Source organism: Zea mays, chromosome 1, assembly GCF_902167145.1.
Source record: "Zea mays cultivar B73 chromosome 1, Zm-B73-REFERENCE-NAM-5.0, whole genome shotgun sequence".
Classification (NCBI taxonomy): domain Eukaryota; kingdom Viridiplantae; phylum Streptophyta; class Magnoliopsida; order Poales; family Poaceae; genus Zea; species Zea mays.
Genome location: NC_050096.1, coordinates 281,322,403 through 281,342,216, shown reverse-complemented (window position 1 = coordinate 281,342,216; position 19,814 = coordinate 281,322,403). Strand labels below are relative to the sequence as shown.

Sequence of the window (19,814 nt, the reverse complement as noted above, 5' to 3'; positions counted from 1 at the left end):
GTTGGAAGGTTCGCGGGGATAAAGCGAGTAAAATACATTTCTGTTCCTTAAATGTCTCTCTTAATTGGATTCATAAACTTTTAAGCTCCTTTGGATTACGCGATTTTCCCCCTCGTTTTCTGTGTTTTTTTCTATGAAAATGAACCGACTCCTGTCAAATTCATGTATGTCTTAAATTCACGCGTTCCAAAGGATCTTTGTTTGGGTCTCTATTAGAGAAAAATTAGCTCTCTAATATCATGTATGGATATAGATTGGACTGCGGACTCCACTAAAAATCCATAGCCAATTGGAAAAAAAAACATAGACAATTCGGCGGTTATACACTTAGGCCTCCCAAAACAAAAGTGAAGGAATTATGGAGGATTGAAATTCTATAGAAAATTTTTCTATATGATCATTTATTAAAATAAAGGATTGAGTTCCTACATATTATATAAAATTCTTATAGAATAGATTATTATAATGAGATTTTGGAGGATTTTAACACGAGGTCTAATCTCTTGAAAAGTTTCCTATGGAATGCCGCCATGCCGGTGATATCCCTATGTTTTATCAGTCCTGCATTTTACTTCAATATAATCTTCTCAAAGTCCAACTGCTAGCGTAATCTGAAGACGGAAGGACTTCATTACTTCAACCGCCGAAACCAAGTGATGGTGGCACGAGGCACGATGCATTTCTGACTTGGAAACAAACAAACAAAAAAAGAAAAAGGCGCCAACGGAGACCTGCGCCGTGGCATCCTCTCCTCTGTAGCTTGATCCTTAAGCTTGGAATCCTGAGTAGCATGTGGACGTGGTGACGACTGACGACGACGGGATTGCCTGGTTCGATCGGCTTCCCTCGTGCTCGTGCCTCTGCCTCTGCCTGGCCGCGGTCCGTTTGCTTCGCCGCGCGCGCGGGACCACAGCAACCAGTCCACCGCTGTCCCGAAAGGAAAGCGACGCGAATAGCATCTGATCGATCGGGGGGTGCACCGCCCAAGATCTCTGCTGTCGCGTCCGGCTCTCGGCGTCCGCTTCTTCCTCTTTCTCCTTTCCCCGTCGCTGGGTATATCTATCAGTTGCGCTCGGTGCTTGTGCTTACACGGGGCTCCTTCCTCTTCCATCCGGATCCGTCGATCGAGTCGGTAGCTTCATGTCTGTCGAGGGGAATGACGTCCGGTCCGAACGAGCCACGGCTGCTGCTGCGCCGCCGCGGGCTTCGGACCAGGCTTCATTCCCCGTGACTCATGGAGACGGCAGTGATCCGCCGAGCTTCCCGTGTTGCAGGGCAGGCGTGAGGCGTCCATGTTCTCATCAGCAAGGCCGGCAGGTACGCGTTTTATTTGGATGAGCGGAGTGTGGCAAGCATGGACACTGACTGGTCTACTTCCTGCACGCACTCCTTGCAAGGAAGGTTCGCTTCGCACTTCAGAGCAGGGTTCTAATCTGAACCCGTGCAAGATACCATGCACACGAACATCGCAGTGGCATCACGAGGAACCAAGACACTCAGAAACAAATGTTCTCTCTAATATTCCATGATCCAGTGTTCATCTGTAGTCTGCAATGAACACTAACGCCGCTGCTGAAGCGCTACTCTGCTACGTGCTACCTAAGATAAGATGGGATAATCATGCTAAGCCAGCCATATATCCTTGCTAGCTACACTTCATTTCGAGGAGCAGATGCTACTTGCAGCCGCTCAGCATAGAAGAAACAACCTTGCTAGTAACAATGTAACATCAATACAATGTAGACATTAATGGTTTGGCAAGAACAGTAGATGTCCTGCTCAGAGCAGTGAAGATGTTGATTCTGTTGGTAGTGTGTTCTTGTTGTGTTGGTATTGTATGCATTGAAGTAATTGGACCCTGAAATGTGTGTGGTTGTAAGAAAACCTCTATGTGTAGTACAATAACAATCTTAACTATGTCCTTCTTGTTTGTGATAAGTTTGAGTCGATTAAATGGTGAGAAAAATGTGTCCATAATCGAAGAAGTCATAAAAACATGTCCATAACTGATTACTCCTTTAAACTACTTATTTCATCACTCTTTGGACTTACTCATTATAATTTCTAGCTACTGCTTTCCCTTGGGATCAAATAAATATTGATACCTTGGGATACTTACTTGTAGGTGAAGTGCTACAAAGTTATATTATGTGTGGTTGCAGGATTCACTATTTGAAGCATAATAAATACCAACATCATGCTTGTAAGCAGATCCATGGGTTGGCTTCACCTCCCTACTCTTTCTAGGATAACCCACCGCCAAACAACGACAGGTGACATTTTTCTCTCCTACTACAAGCTCAAGCACCACGCTTACACCCTTGTCATCCCCCCATCCTCCATGTGGTCGTCCTCCCTTAGTTTTTTAGGTAGCCATATGAGAAAGTGAAAGGGAGCAAGGATGTTAGAGAGGGCCGAATGGTAAGGGCAGAGGTGCAGCAGTGTATGAGCTTAATGTTGTTGGGGAGTATCATGAGGTGGAGCATGAAATAGGGTGGTACCCACCGAGCAGTGGCACGAGTTTGAAAAGAGTAGGGATAGGGAGCCAACCGATGGCCTTGCATGCATGCGTGATCTATATAGGCCAGTGTGGTCGAATACGGTATCTAAACAGTTCTACATGGCCATCTGGTGTCGTTTAAATATTATATGCTTTAAGAGTTATAATATCATATCTCAAGGTGTTATATAGCCAACTCTTGATATGTTAGATGCTTATGTAGACCTTTTAACAGGTTAGGTTAATGAAACCACTTTCAAAACTATTTTAGAGGGTTATTTAGGCAATTTTGTACTAGTTTAATGGGTAGAATTTTGGTTTTAAAGGTGTGGGGCATGGGCGGCGCTAGGTATATTCTTAGGTGTTCCTTGGAATAGTCATGTGTTCTAAAATACAATATGTGTTGCATGTACTAAGATGTCTAGTTCAACTAGTACTATTAGGCCTTGTTTGGTTGTATGAGAATTAGAAGGGATTGAAAGACATATAATTCCTTACTATGCAGCCAAAGAAACCCTTAGTACTTACTCCCTCTATCCTAAATTAAAATTCTTTTTAGGGTGATAGTAGGTTCATGCAATATTTGATGCATGTGTTTATATATGTGTCTAAATTCTTTATCATCTATTTGAATATAGACATAAAATTGAAAAGTTAAAACAAACACTATTTTAAAACAGAGGGAGTACTATTTTGGAGAGCGCTATTTTTTAAATAACCTACGTAGAATCCTGGCTCCACCACTCGTGTGGGGTGCAATGGGGGAGTAAACAACTAGAAACAGTTTAAGGTGTTAAGTAAACTTTTTCACTTTAATAATTCTGTCAAAGTTTAATCGTTACTATGCTAGCATAATCTAAGGTGAAAGGGCTTCAACTGCAGAAACCAGCTGATAATGCATGTCTTGAAACAAAAAGACTTGGTATTTTGATGCGAAGTAAAGGTTTTCAGTCGATTTGACTTATAAGCTTGCTATGGAAAAAAATGTCTTTCTTTGGACTTTGGAGACGGTGTTTGGTAAGAAATAAGGGTAATGATGGTGGGAGAGTGGCGAATGCAACTACAATTTGTGGTTCTATATCATTCTTCCTAATGGAATTTGAAAAGCTGCAAAAAAATTGAAAAGAAAGTAATACCTGTTGTTGGATGTTCATGGAATCCTCCACAAGAGGATACATATAGGATCAATTCTGATGATTCTTTTGATCCAAATAAGTTCTTGTTCGGTTATTTCTATAATCCATGGATTGGAAGAGAATAGAAAAGATTATGAAGAATTTTGATTTGCTATGGATTAAAATCCACATGATCCCCTTCAATCCATATGAATTCTCATAAAATCAAACAAGTCCTAAGAGAATTGGAGACTGGATTTGTGGTGAGGAACAAGAATCAAGAGGTGCTCGGGAACATTTCTCATGCTTCATGGGCCTTGCATAATGAAGCAATTGTGGCCTACAAGAGTGTCCATACAGCACAACTAGGAACGTCACGAATTATCTTGGAGACGGATTCCATAATGCTCCCGTTATATAATCCATCAGTTTAAACTTTAAAAAAAACTCACCTAACCAAATCACTCCACTCGTAACCTTCACTAAATCTATCAAATAAATTGTACTCAGACTTAACACACCATAAAAACCAATGGTTCATATCATTAATAATCATCCTTCTCTACTCACTCAATTCTAATGGATAATAGTATTTGAATCATCCCTTCCCCCACAACTCCAAGCCTCCACCTCTCCCCACGACACTGCTGCCCCCTTCCCCTCTTCTCTGCTACCACCGCCGTCAACTCCTCCTATCTCCAGGATCATAGCGTTAACACGGACCATATGTTACTGCCCTCAAGTTTAGACCGACGCATAATTAGTGTTCTCGTGGTTCAGACGAAACGAGACATTATGCAATCAGAGTTTTGTTTTTATGTTGTTTAGTTTTGTAATAGATCATGTAACAGATTCTTTAGTTGTCCATGGACCTTATGTGTTGGAGTATGGCTCAGACGACAGACGTGTTGATGAGCCAGATGCCTTTATATGCATTACGAGGAATCGCGAGAATAGAATCACGAAGAAATGTCTACTTCATCCAGTGCTCATATGTATTATGCAATGTCTGCTACTGAAGATGAGATAATCATGCTATATCAGCCATATATCATTCCTACACTTGATTTCCAGCAGATGGAACCTGCAGCCCGCTCAATATATAGAAACATAATATTACCTGGTAGCTTACCTTCGATGGCAGATGGAAGCCGAAACCTCTTCTGAGTTTTCAGTGGATAACCAAGGCACCAGGTGAAATCTATGTTCATACCAAGAAACCTGCATGATAGGCAAGAATAACAAAAAGCGTGAAGGTTTAAAATTAATCACACATAGGTCCATCGTTATGCAAGTTTAAATGACAGTCATTGCTCAGTCGATATCATTTTACAGCTAGAACATGCGCCTGTTAGTTTCTGGGGAAATAAACATATATGTTGGGAAACAAAACAAAGTGATAGCATAACATCAATACAAGTTTCCTACAAAATCTTTTAGTACAAGTCGTGCAATTTTTCTTCGAGCGTTCTCAAAACTGTATTCACATTCAATCAAGTTGCTTCGTCCAATCGAAGGGCTCCCAATCTTTCATGAAGCTAGCAACAGCCTGCCTCTGGTTATCCATGGACTCGTGCCTTCGTCGACGGTGCATGTCCTCCTCTGGCAACTGGAGCATCCCTCTAATGACATTCAATCCAAATCCAGCACTGAACTTGCTCTCGTCATCTATTACATGAACAAAGCCACGGTCCAGCCCGAACTCCACATGGAAGTAGGCAAAGTTCTCCGGGATGACTTGCCTCAAGTTGCGGCTTGCACTTGTCGGGATAACCTTCTTCATCTCATGTTGGGTCCATTCTTCTTCAGCTTCATCAATAGCCTGGAGTAAATGCAAACAATCCCATTACAACTGAAAGCACAAGAGAGCATTCTCAGCTATCAAAGTGGAGTTAGACAGCTGACCTTTTTGAAGTACATTGGGGCATTGCTTGACACTTCACAAGGGACAGGGATGCACTCAATCATGCAGTGTCTCCGTTGTCTGGCCAGGCTTATGACAGTCTCCATAAACAACACATCCTTGTCCTGCTGTGCAAACATCTTCAGCAGACACTTCTTGAAGTTGCGGATCTCCCCCCAAACATTCTGATCAACTGTTCTCGTTCCAGATTCATGCTACAACCATTATCAAAATCATTAATAATGAGAAACTGATTGTCTATTCGTAAATTAAAGGACAGAATGTTTTTTTAAAAGTCTATTCAAAAGCACAAATAAGTAGTAGCTGGTTGGTTCTTAAGAAAGCATAATTTCGTGCAAATGCAACAGGGCCAGAAAAACTGTTACCTGTAATGGGAGAATAATACAGTGCCCAGGAACAACAGGCTCAAACTGTGGCAGCATCAAGTAGCTGAAGTTTCCAATAGCAACAACCAGATGTTTTGGCCTGGATGGGTTCTCAAAGCAATACATACAACGCTCCTTCTGAGTCAACATACGTCTATCAGTGCTTTTCCTCTCGTCACGTGCTTCTTTATTCTTTCTTTTGTCCTTTTTAGTGGGAGCATCACCAAAATCATATTCATCTTCTATACTTTTGGACATGTTATACTGCTTGTTGTGCATAATTTTATTAGCCAAATGAAGGTCCGCATCATCTTCTCTTCTCCTGTGATCAGCTGCAGTAGGCTTCAATGTAGGCCTGCAGATGAAAAAAGAACTCTTCAACAGGCAGATAGAGTATTAGGATAGAAGTGCTAAAATAACAATGAAACCAGAACTTCTTTTCCATAGTACTCCAGGAAATCATTTATTCCTACAATACTTCCCCCACAAAATGACAAGTGCATACTTTACTTTGTTTTCAGATATCATTCTTTACCATGGCTGGACATAGTTACCTGATTGAGCTTCTTTCTTTTCCATGACCAGGCTTCTCATGGGCAGTATCCTGATTCTCCAGCAAAGCTTCCATTTCTCTCTGATAAAGTACAACGAGCAGCTCAGCCATAGTGCCAGGCAAATAAAAAATCTCAACCTCTCCCTATTTTTATAGATAACAAAACATTTATCCCAGTTTCCTAAATCATGAGATGTGGGCAAATATATGCTTAGTTCAAATATATGGTGCAATCTGTTAGGAAAATAAAGACCCAGTATGACCAATGCAATCCATATTTTGAACCTTAGTTACGTGCAGTTTTTCAGAATATATGCAAGTTTAGGACTCAGATGATGGTGGAAACACAAAACTAGCATATCTACGATGTTAAATCAAACACATATCTGTTAAGGGTACTCTGCATATTCCCATTATTGCATTATAAAATAAATTGATATCTAATGATTCATAGATTCAGTCAAAAAAGTGACAGCGTTGCCACAAGAAAAATAATTGAAAGACTCACCGAAAGTTGTTCAGCTTCTTGATGCTTGCCTTTCATTCGGAGCTGCAGAATCTTTGCAGCCATCTGGTTTGCATTTAGTTTCTGAGTGCTCACTAATTGTACTTTGTTTGAACTCTCCTTAGGGGTTTTCTGCCCATTGTCCCTCTGCTCATCAGCACTAGCACTAGCAGTGGAAACATTTGTGTTCTTGCTCTCAACATTGCTAATCTTTTCCATAAAGCTTCCATCATCAGAAAACTTATTTAAGCTTGCTACCGCTGATGAGATAAGTGCCTGATCTTCAGAAGATATATTCTGTCTTCTCTTTTTCCATGGGACAGAATCAGGTTTTGGTTTTCTCATGGCATGGTGCTGAGAAGAAACATCCCGTAGATATTCACGTCTGCCACTGCTACCATCCAGCTGACCCTCTGGATTTCTTTTAACACGTTCTTCTGAGTTGTCAGCATTACCAGATTTTCTGCCTCTAATGGCATGCAAATGAGCATGTGAATGGGCAGCTCTTGATGCTGATACTGAAACAGCTAAGTCGCCTAATGAGCTCCATCTCTCTTCAACAACCTATAGAAATTGAATAGTCACAAAATTTAATGAGAAATAAAAAAATGAATTGGTTACTGAGAATAATTGCATACCTCCTCAAGTTTTCTTCCTTCGCGAGCAGCTTGCTCCTTTGCACGCTTCAAAGCTTTAAGTCTCCAGCTGGCACCTCCATCACCCACAACAGAGGATGCAAGCAACTGACTGCCAGCATTTGATGGGGTTGATTCTTCTGGGTATCCGGTTCCATTATCTTTAAGGTATGGGTTAAGTTCCTTTGGGTTCGGTCTCATAATCTATCAACAGTCAAGCAAAAGGCGGATTACTACAGCTTATCGACAAAAACAGTCAGGGCAATCACATGCAAGATGGTGCATTGTCATTACCTCTTCATGTGCAGATTCATCCTTCTCGACATTATCAACCTTACGAACACCGGTGCCCTCAGTTTGGCTGCTGCTTGCTGGCTTGAGCATCCATTCAAGCCCCATCTCCCTCCTGACCACCTCACTTGCCCTAAGCCCATCACCTTCAGTCTCTTCCTCCTCATCCTCGTCATCACGTCTCTGCTTCCCCCTGCGAGAGGCTGTAACAAATGGCAATACCTCATATGATCAGATAAAGATATCCAAGCTTATCAAAATTACAACAGAAGAACAAATGCTGACCAAATTTTGTACTAGTTTATTTACCTCTTCCCCGGTCAGATTCGCCGGATTCGGAATCATCGTCGTCAGAGAAGTTGCGTCGCCGCCTCCTGTCCTTCCCGCGACGCTTGCTCCGACTGACATCATCCTCCTCTTCCTCTCCGATTGAATCGTCGGTGTCTGACCCCAAAGAATCTTCCGACGAGTACCTCTTGCTCCGCCTCCGCTGCCGCCGGCTGCTTCGTCTCTTCTTCTCTTTCTTGTCCCGCCCTCTTTTACTGTGCTTCCACGGCCTCTTGCCGTCGGAGGAGTCGGAATCGGAGCCCTGGTCACCCCTACGCTTCTGATCAGACTGGATCTGGTCTCGCGGAACCAGCTTCACGCCAGACAGCATGTCGTCGAACCGAACCGTGCCTCCGAGGGTTTCGTTGGACTGAGAGAAAGGATCGTAGGAGAAAGAGAGAGAAGGGCAGGCCAGATTCGACCTCCTCAGAGATAGGGTAGGGTCAGACCGTCAGATACAAGAGCGAGGCGGAACGGCTGTAGGCTTGAGACAGCTCCTGAGGCCTGAAGGGGTGTTGCCTGTGAGCCTGTCGGCTGTCGCTGGGACCTGGGCCCTGCGGAAGTGCCGTGCCAAAGTGCCGCTGAGGGGAGCCGGCCGAGGAGCTGCCGCTCCGGGCGGCGCCGCGGCGAGGCGCCGGCGCCTGCAGGCCCGGTCGCCCGGAGACGGCGAGGGGCGAGCAGGAGGAAGCTGCTGGGAGAGGGCGCGAGGCCGAGGCAGAGGAGCGGAGCCGCGGAGGTGGCTGGGCGAGGCGGCGCTGGCCGGAGCACGTAGAAAGCTGGGCGTTGGCGAACTGTCGAACCCTTTACCAACGAGAAATTCCCCGTCGGGTTTTAGCTCCCCATCCCGTCCCCGTGACGAAAAAATTTCCTCGCGGGATCCCACGAACGTTTGCGGGAGACATTTCTTCCCCATCCCCATTACCCACGGAGATAAATCCCCATCGGGATCCCCGTACCCGCTTAAATTATAATTAGATCGTACTTCATTTGTTATTAATATAAAACATTGTCACTTATACACATTGTTAGATGTAAAAATTATTATGTGTATATTAAAATGAATGCATTTGTACAACTATTGATCTCTTGTCAAGATAATTTTTTATTTCTATTATTAACTATTATATAAAAACATCGTCATATGTAAGTTTAACGGGTCCCCGCGGGGAGGAATGCTTCCCCATCCCGTCCCCGTTTACCCGTCGGGGGAGAAATTTTCCCCATTTACATCCCCGTGGGGGAAGAAATTTCCTCATCCCCATCCCCTAAGGGCTTGTTCGGTTAGCTCTCAATCCATGTGGATTGAGTGGTATTGGATGGGTTTGAATCCCAAACAAGTTAAACTCCTTCTTAATTTTTTTTCAATCCCATTCAATCTATGTGTATTGGGAATAACTGAACAAGGCCTAATAGAGGAATTCCCCGCGGGGAATCGGGGATCGGGTCCCCATTGCCATCTCTAGTCGAACCTAGGGCATGTTGTTCAGCTTTTTTCTTTTTCTGACCATCTTTTCTAAAAATATATCTGTGAGGAGAATCTGGCTGTGGGAAGAATCTAAGTATCATTACGATTACGTGTGGAGGAAGATAAAATTATTCATAGGGCTCAGGATCTAGAAAGTGACAGATTCCTACTGTTACAACGACTCAACTGATTATGTGAAAGCTGAGCGTTTGGCAGTCCGCAGCAGCTTTTGATGGCCAGAAGCTGCCAGAAGCCAAAACAAACAGGGCCCTAGAGACGTCAACGGGGGACCGATACCACACAGAGGACATATCTGGTGCACATGGTGCACATATTAAATCATCACAACTCATTTTAGATCTAATATTTCTAGTTGATCATTCAATTTACAAATAACACCTTCCACCACTACACACCACCACGTTGGAGGGTGTCCTCAGCAAAATATACCAAATAACTAGAGACGTTAGATCTAAAATGAGTGGTGATAATTTAATATGTGCACCATGTGCACCAATCTTCTATGTGCATCAGATATGTTCTCTACCAGATAACCTGTGGGGAATTTTCCTATTAGGCCTATTAGAAAAAATTAAGAAGAGGTTTGACTTGTTTAGGATTTAAACACACCTAATCTCACTTAATTCACATGGATTGAAAGCTAACCGAACAAGCCCTTAGAGTATGGTTATAGAATAAAAATTGTCTACATGGGTATAGATATGGGACAAAATATTCACCCATTGAACGAGTATGGGTCTAGGAAGCAATAATCCAAACTCATGGTTATTTCATATGTGTATATCTGTCATGTTTGTATAAACTAGTCAGTTGCCCGTGCGTTGCGACGGCTTACAACAATACCCACGTAAACTATCCATCAAAAAAATTCAAGATTTTTTATTGATTGTCTCCGCTCTCTGTATAATATATTTTTTGATTTGGCTAACTGATGTTATTGTTTACTCCATGCAAATATGTTTTGTTACAACACGACCAATGAAGTGAGCGATTAGAAAAGAGTTCATAACGATTGACTGAATGAACAGAGATTATAAAATGACATAATTCCATCATACATAGACCAAATAAGAGAAAGTTTGTGAGATCAAGTTTCTAAAATAAGTCCCATGAAGTCAAACTTATAAAAAAGATAGATCAAAATATGGAGTGATTGCTAAAGTCAGGCATCAATAAAAATTGGATGTGCTCCATATAAATTATGCTACTTCGTAGCAATTACTAACGTTTAGAACCAATAAATAACCTTTCATTTTGCTGTTAGTGTGACAAATCATTGCTGCTCCATCCAATTCAGCAACGTCAAACACCATGTAGTCCATTGCGCAAATTTGGTCTCAGAAACGACCTAATGCTTGCAAGAACCAAGAACGTCGTGCCGTGCTTGGGCTGTAGCCTCGGCCCGTAGTGCTGGCCCGGCTCGACACGATTATTTTTTTTTACAAAAAAACGTATATACCTATATACAATTTATATTCAATATTAAAAACATCTTAACATGATGTTCTACTGGTTAGACAATTCCACCCAGTGTCTTCCGCCCTTCTTTCATTAGGGCATGGGTTCGAATCCCACCTCTTGCACCGTTTTTTAACAACGCATGACGACCGTTGAAACTGGTGCTTTAAGTATAGTATAGATGAGTTGAAATTGAGCTGGTCACCAAGTCCAGCACGACAGCGCACCGGGCCCTAGGTTCTAGCCCAACAAGGCAACACGTCAAGGCAACTAGCAGACTAGCATAAAAACAAAACCCTAAAATAATCATCCATACGCTACACCCTGCCCAGCCGGCCAACTGCCGCACGCGCTGGATAGTTGCGCTGGCATTGCACACTAGCGACTTCACATGAGACGAGGAGCACCGCCGACTGCTGGGAGCTTAGGATGACAGTGACAACCATGGATCCTCATGCGCCAACGAACTCAGATGGTGACCAAGGAAGATGAGTGGACTCCATTTCTTCATTTCTTCTATTGGTCCAAAAGTATTGATTTCTTATCCGATGGATGGATGAATGGATCATGATACATGGATGAGGGCTTGCTGATGTGGTGATGTCTGAAATTTGGATAGTTTATGTTTGCTGTTAGTACCTAGTTATCCCCTAATTGGGGATGAAGACCCATTGGGAACCCAAAACCCGAATAAGGATGGGTATGAGATAATTTTTGCACCCATGATGGATATAGGGATGGATATAAAGATGTAACAAACATGATAAAAATAGATATGTGATACTATAGCCCGGTGGAAATTTCTCATTGACATCTCTAGTTGAACCGGTGCGACATGCGAGGCTGCGAGAGCGATGGAGATGGAACCTGGTGGATGGCGGCGGATTTGACGAATGCTGGACAGCTTGATCGCTTGGGACACATGAGTGAATTAAGAAAAATGGCCCACGGAAGATATGATGGACATATTGTAGATATATGGGCCATGCCTCAGGTTACGACGTCTAGGTCTAAATCCGCCCCTACTAATAACTACTGATAAATGTTTCAATGTTCTAAATTTTAGAGCAGATTCATGTCTACTATGCATGTAAGAGTGTTCTCTATCTTCTCTCATCTTCTTTATCTTTTTATACTTTAAACAATAAGAGTATAACTAAAATATATACAATACATTTAAGAGTATGACAAATAAATACATACAAAATTAAAAATAAAATATATCTCTAATATAGATAATTATATGTAGAGGACGTTGTTGGAGAGGAATGAGATATAGAAAAGAAAAATGATTTAGATAGGACTTTGTCGATTCGTGTTGTGAAAAGATGGTTTGTTACTAAGTGGTTTTATTGCCTTATGTATTTATACACAAGTAGTGTCCTCCCCTTATCCTTGATAAAAGAAAAGTTGTGCAAATTTGAATAAAAAGATATAGGCATGTGGTCGAAGCCCAACACGTCGAAGCCCAACACAGTGAAGCCATCAAGGTTCTTCAACTCAAGTTGACAAGTCAGAGCAACATAAGAAAATCCTCTAGACAAAACTTAAGAGACTTTAAGATCGAGAGGCTAGCTTGAAGGGAAATGCTTAGTCTTTGACCAACCAATTGCAAGGTGGGTTCTTCAAGCCATATTCTTGTCTAATTGTCATCTTGTGTGCATACCTGTATGACTCAACTAATTCTATATTTGAGTATACAAGGCTTCCAAGTTAAGCGACATGCAGTGAAGGAAGAGGATTGGAAGCTCCAGTACAACTGCACAACTCAAAAATATGATGAGCTAGCAAAGAAACTAACTTGCTAATGCTAAACTAAAGGAGGCACAACGCCATCTTGAGCGAATACGTCTAAACGCTATCCAAGAGCTCATGTAAACCATGACGACTATTCAATAGGTGAAGGATCCAGAAGCCTCTATGATGGTGGAGTTGAAAGGACTTTAAGAGGTGCTTGTCCCTGTTCGTGGCCTCTTTCCTAATGGATGAGAGGAGGGATAATGTGTGGTCGCTCTTAGAACTTATGAAGGACCTTCCTAAGTGGCTAAAGTCATACATGTAGAGTATGGTGAGTCCTTGCATCAAGCAAGTTCTAAGACTCCTTCACATCCATCTTCTCAGCACTAATTTTAACTTAGTGGTTCATGGGCAACCGAACTAATGCACAAATGAGCAGCTTCACCAAGATGAAGATCAAGTAGCCCCCACCACCACTTCATATGTGAAAGAAGTTAGACTTTGTTGGAGGTGTTTTCTCCTTGTAAACGTATACATATTTATGAATAAGGATGCATCTTCTTTTATGCGCTTCTGATTTATGTAATCATATTTCAAAGTAGAAAACATAGTCTTCATTGAGTACTCGATATCTCGTATTCTTCACTGCAATTGTACCGTGGTCTAAATGCATTGTTTGGTAATTGACAAATGGAACTCCATGGTTATACGTCGATATGGTTGCAACTTGAACTTGTCATAGATGCATGAAGTAGTAACATTATGCTATGTGTCATTAGTGGTGACTTAGTTGTTATGGAGATAGGAAGTACAATGTTATGTTATTTATCATTAGTTGACACTGCTTGTATCGTATAATGTTTGTAGGTACGCTAGTATGTTTAGGTGTGGCTACACAAGTGGTGGCACACACCGCACAATGGCCTCGGGTATGTACACTAACCTTTGACGTGGCTACAATGTACCTCCTTAACCACAATATCATCCATCATATTTAATATAATGGATGGAAGCCTTATCTAGATTGGTAGTACCATGTAGTCGTCTTGAGTAGAGACGAATATGTCGTTGGGGTCATACCTTCTAGGACCGTCCTACCATAGGGGTGTGCCTAGCCTTATTCCTTAGTATGTAATGGATCTCATACTTGATTGAGTAGGGAGCTTGGCTTCCCACATGAAGAGCCCTGATGATCGAGAGCCCCCCCCCCAAAAAAAAACTTGCCCTGATACCAGGGGTATCTGAGGTCCGAGGGACCCAAGAGACTCGGAGAGCCCTAGCGGCCTAGATGGCCTTGAGACTCTTGTCTTCTAGTCTGAAGGGCGCTAAAGGCTGATACATCCCCAGAAGTTCAGAGAGTACCGAGATCAAGTCCTCAAGCGTGAGCAAACCCAACCTTAATTGGAGCCAAGCAAGTCCCTCCTAGTACGTAGGGCCTGAAGGACATGTGGCTGGCGTCGTATGGACTCCCCTCAAGTTTTACTTATATCATGATTTTTGAAAGGAGTCTTGACAATATCTAGGATATAATCTTCTTAGGACGCTGATAAGTAGTATTGTTGTACGCCTTTTATCATTATACTTTGAACTATTTGTATTTCATTGATCTATTTAAGGGCTATCATGTTAAAATGTTTATATGATAAAATGTCTTAGTTTCAAGGTTAATATTTGAATTTAAGGGCTATCATGTTATTGAATGCGTATGGTTTTATTTTGAATTAGAATAGTTTTATTGAATTATAAAAAAATATGCAACATAGTAAAATGGTAGATCTATCTTTGTCCAAGACCAACCTCAAAAAAGAGCTGATACTCCCTAAGAAGGTAGAAAGTGACTGTGACGTCAGAAAGGCACTTAAACTCACTATATATAGACTAACATATAGCTCATGCTGACACTACGATTTTGGAGAGATGAGATTAGGGGAGGGGTCGATGGCGGCGATGGCGTGAGGGGAAGGGTTGACGGTGGCACGTGTGAGGGGGAGGGGCGGTGGGGAGGGGAGACTGGGGCAGGGTCGTGACCTCGCGGGTGAGGGAGGGATGAGAGATGATCTAAATAATATTGTCCATTGGATTTGAGTAAGGGAGAGTGAGTTATCTAGTGATCTTAACCATTGGTTTTGATGGTGTGTTACATCTGAATGCAATTTGTTTGGTGGATTTAGTGGAGGTTATGAGTGTGGGGGTGATTTGATTGGGTGGGTTTTGCAAAGTTTAAACTAGTGGATTATATAGTGGTATAGATATAGAAGATGGATAGGAATTCAACAGTTTCTATATGAAAAGATTGTTTTAGCAAAATACTCAAAGCTATCTTGCTAGAGATGGCAATGGGTATCGCTATACGAGACCCGGTGTTTTTTCTCTACTAGGGCTTGATTTTTGGCTAATTCTCCACCCATGGATTTTTAATGGGTTCAAATGGAAACCCAACGGGTACGTGGGTGAAAGTCTCCTAGAGGGGGGGTGAATAGGCGAAACCTGAAATTTATAAACTTAAACACACACTAAGGTCGGGGGTTAGCATGAGAATTAAATTCAAGTCAAAAAGAATATCTCTCTTGCTAGGAGTTGTTCAAGGATTGCGGATGACGTATGGGAGCCAACTCAAATTCAATAAAGTAAGGAAACATTAGAGAAGGGAAAACAAATCAAACAAGAATCAAGGCGAGTGAACACGATGATTTGTTTTATCGAGGTTCGGTTCCAAAGAACCTAGTCCCCGTTGAGGAGGTCACAAAGACCGGGTCTAATTCAACCCTTTCCCTCTCTCAAACGGTCACTTAGACCGAGTGAGCCTTTCCCTTAATCACACGGGTCACTAAGACCCCGCAAGGACCACCACACTCTTAGGTGTCTCTTGCTTTGCTTACAAGCACTTAGAAAAGAAGTGAGGAAGGAAGAAAGGCAATCCAAGCAACAAGAGCGCAAATGAACACGAACATACTCTCTCAAATCACTAAGTGGTTGAGATGAATTTGGCACTTCTAGAGGGTTTGATCTTTGCAAATGTGTCTTGGAGTGAATGCACTAGCTTTTGTATTGAATGTGATCTCTGAAAAACTTGGATACCAAAGGATGTGGTGGTTGGGGGTATTTATAGCCCCCAACCACTTTGTAGTCGTTGGCCAAGGCTGCTGGCTATGGGCGCACCGGACAGGCACTGTGCACTGTCCGGTGCATGCCACGTCAGCTCATCCGTTAGGGTTCTGAGCAGTTGATCGTTGGAGCTGTCTGTCGTCTTGCTGCACCGGACAGCATGGTGCCACACCAGACAGTCCGGTGCCCTCTGACTTCTGTGCTCTAACTTCTGCCGTGACACTGCAGCGCACTGTAGCACTTTGCAGAGTCGATCGTTGGCGCAGGGAGTTGTTGCTTCGCTGGCTCACCGGACAGTCCGGTGGCACACCAGACAGTCCGGTGAATTATAGCGGAGGCTGCCCTGGAATTCTCGAGTGTGGCTGGTTTGGAGTTGTACGAGCATGGTGCACCAGACACTGTCTGGTGGCACACCGGATAGTCCGGTGCCCCAATTTTCAGCACACTCAAGTTCTTTACTCCATTCTTGATTGTGTCCCTAACTAGATTTCTTTATTGGTTTGTGTTGAACCTTATGCACCTGTAATAGATAATATCTAGACAAACTAGTTAGTCCATGTGTTTGTGTTGATCATCAAACACCAAAATTAATTATGAAATGGTTGACCCGATTTCCCTTTCAGTGGGCATGAATTTGTTCGTTCACTACTGAAAGTCGCCTAGATAGGGGTGAATAGGCAAAACCTGAAATTTATAACTTTAAACACACACTACAAGATGGGGTTAGCGTTAGAATTAAATTCAAGTCCAAAGAGAGGGAAAAACAAATCAAATAAGAATCAAGGCGAGTGAACATGATGATTTGTTTTACCGAGGTTCAGTTCCAAAGAACCTAGTCCCCATTGAGGAGGTCACAAAGACATGGTCTATTTCAACCCTTTCCCTCTCTCAAACGGTCACTTAGACCGAGTGAACCTTCTTCCTTAATCTCATGGGTCACTTAGACCCCGCAAGGATCACCACACACTTGGTGTCTCTTACCTTGCTTACAAAGCACTTGAGAATAAGAATGGGAAAAGAAAAAGGCCAAGCCAAGCAACAAGAGCAACAAAAGAACACAAAACACCCTCTCTCAAATCCCTAATGGAATTGAGTGAATTTGGAGACTTAGCGATGATTCAATCTAATTGATGTGTCTTGGAGTGAAGTCTTTTGCTCTTGTATTGAATGAGATGTTTGGAATGCTTGGATGGATATGAATGAGGTGGTTGGGGGTATTTATAGCCACCAACCACTTCCATAGCCGTTGGTGAAGGCTGCTGGCGATGAGCGCACCGGACAGTCCTGTGCGCCACCGGACAGGTACTGTGCACTGTCTGGTGTGCCGCCACGTCACCCAACCGTTAGGGTTCGGAGCTGGTCAACCATTGGAGGCTTTGTCTTCTTGCGGCACCGGACAGTCCGGTGCCACACCGGACAGTCTGGTGCCCCTCTGACTTCGCTGCTCTGACTTCTGCGCGGCACTGTGCTGCACTGTTTATCCTGTCATTCGACCGTTGGCGCGCAGGGAGCCGTTGCTCCGTTGGCTCACTGGACAGTCCGGTGGCACACCGGGCAGTCCGGTGAATTATAGCGGAGTGCGCCCTGGTATTCCCGAGAGTGTCTGGTTTGGAGTTGTACGGCTTGGTGCACCGGACACTGTCCGGTGGCACACCGGACAGTTTGGTGCGCCATTCTTCAGCACATTCAAGTTCTTTGCTCCAATCAGATTGTGTCCCCTAAATTGATTCTTTTTTTTGGTTTGTGTTGAACCTTATGCACCTGTAATACATGAATTCTAGACAAACTAGTTAGTCCATGTGTTTGTGTTGATCATCAACCACCAAAATTAATTATAGGAAATGGTTAATCCAATTTCCCTTTCAACCTCCTCCTTTTTGGTGATTGATGCCAACACAAACCAAAGCAAATATAAAGTGCAGAAATGTAACTAGTTTGCAATAGAGATGACAGTGCATAGGTTACTTGAAGTTAAACCAATTGAAAGTATTACTAAGAGTAAGAGTGAATGGATTGCTTTTCTTTTATTTAACATTTTGGACCACTTTTGCACCATATGTTTGTTTTTGCAAATCTTTTGGAAATTCTTTTTAAAGTCTTTTTGCAAATAGTCAAAGGTATATGAATATGATTGCAAGAAGCATTTTTTAGATTTGAAATTTCTCTCCCTGTTTCAAATGCTTTTTCTTTGACTAAATAAAAGCTCCCCCTGAATGAAATTCTCATGTTAGCTTTCAAGAGGGTTTTGAAATAGATACCAATTTTGAAATTTTATTTTCACAAATTAAGTGAAACATAGATACCAATTGGTACCTCTAGAGAATACATTAATTGAAATTTTAATTTTGAAGATGCCAATTGAAAGTTCATACTAATTTAAATTTGCCTTGAATACCAATTGAAAAACAAACATTTGTGAAATTTTTTGAAATTTGAAATGGTTGGTGCGGTCTGTTTGCTTTGGACTTAATATTTTCTCCCCCTTTGGCTTTAATCGCCAAAAACGGAGAACTTGAGAGCTGTTGGGGGTATGCTTCGTCGCCGAAGATCCTAAAAGAGGAGATACCTTCGGCAGATCCTCTCAAAAGCAGCGCCGAAGCCACCATCCATGAAGCTTCGGCACAGTAACATGTCTCAAGACAAAGGATCGCACTGACTTAAAGATAAAATGATCGATTAGTCCATGAGAGCCAGTGTCATAGTTGTAATCTCTTGTAAAGGACATGAATGTAAAATCTCACAGGCTGCGCCCTATGTCTATAAATAGATGAACAGTACCCCCGTACTGTTCATGCTGATTTGTATTTGCTCGCACGTCACACTTGGATCTTTGCCTTCTGTCGAGCTGAAGGTATAAATGTAATTAGATATTGTTCACGTTTGTTCATAATAATATGATTTGAGGATATTAATGATGCCATATGATTGTCTATGTTATTTCTCATGTTTTATATGCTTTTTCCTTCATTAATATGTGTTAAAATGTCGAAGGTATGTCCTTCACGCCCTTCGTCTGAAGATCTTTATATCCTAAGAGATATAATGCTTCGAAGGACAAAGGGTTCTAACTATTAACCCTTTTATGTTGCCTTGTTCTTAATCCATAGCATTTGAGAACAAGTCTCCAACATTGGCGCCCACCTCCGGTGAACTCACTTCCACTGATTGAGCTGATGGCTTCGTCCAACAAGCAAGCTGAAGCTGCTTTGGCTACAAAGCTAGTGCTCCCGATAACAGGTGGTTCATGCTCAGAGCCAACTAACAAGAAGCAGAAGAAGGAGGCTCAGAGAAGAGTACAACATGTTGGGGTGCAGGGACCCTTCATCAAGACAAAATGGTCCCATATCCCAATTACCTTCTCCCAGGAGGACCTTCAGCTCAAGGATTATCCTCATAATGATGCTATGGTCATATCTTGTGTCATCAAGAGATTTTTGGTCCACAATGTTTTGGTTGATACAGGGAGTGCAGCTGACATCATATTTGCTAAGGCCTTCAGACAGATGCAAGAGCTAGAGGACAAGATTCATGATGCTACACACCCTCTTTGTGGCTTCGGAGTAAGGCAGATTGTAGCACTTGGAAATATCACAATGCCAGTGACCTTCAGATTTGTCCACAATACAAGGACTGAGCAGGTTGTGTTTGATATTGTTGACATGGAATATCCCTACAATGCAATCATCGGTCGAGGGACACTTAATGCTTTCGAAGCAATTCTTCATCCAGCATATCTATGCATGAAGATACCTTCAGAGCAAGGGCCTATTGCTATTCATGGAAGTCAGGAAGCTGCCAGAAAGGCTAAGGGAA

General features: G+C 42.5%; 1 protein-coding gene, 1 long non-coding RNA gene and 1 other non-coding gene across 3 annotated transcripts; 2 read left to right on the top strand and 1 right to left on the bottom strand.

Moving 5' to 3' along the window:
- Positions 1 to 713: 713 nt before the first annotated feature.
- On the top strand, positions 714 to 1,678 carry LOC115029020 (MIR166hHG). Its single transcript, NR_163707.1, has one exon. It is a non-coding gene; the product is annotated as an MIR166hHG (long non-coding RNA).
- Positions 1,152 to 1,227, top strand: MIR166h (microRNA MIR166h). Its single transcript, NR_121041.1, has one exon. It is a non-coding gene; the product is annotated as a microRNA MIR166h (primary transcript).
- Positions 1,679 to 4,904: 3,226 nt separating the features above from the next.
- LOC100384369 (CwfJ-like family protein) lies at positions 4,905 to 9,007 on the bottom strand. Its single transcript, NM_001357634.1, has 8 exons — positions 8,198 to 9,007; positions 7,892 to 8,091; positions 7,601 to 7,801; positions 6,966 to 7,526; positions 6,459 to 6,538; positions 5,905 to 6,259; positions 5,521 to 5,733; positions 4,905 to 5,437 (listed from the first exon to the last, which is right to left on the bottom strand). The coding sequence occupies exons 1-8, from the start codon at positions 8,544 to 8,546 to the stop codon at positions 5,105 to 5,107; spliced, it is 2,292 nt and encodes a 763-aa protein (NP_001344563.1). The 5' UTR covers positions 8,547 to 9,007; the 3' UTR covers positions 4,905 to 5,104.
- Positions 9,008 to 19,814: the final 10,807 nt, after the last annotated feature.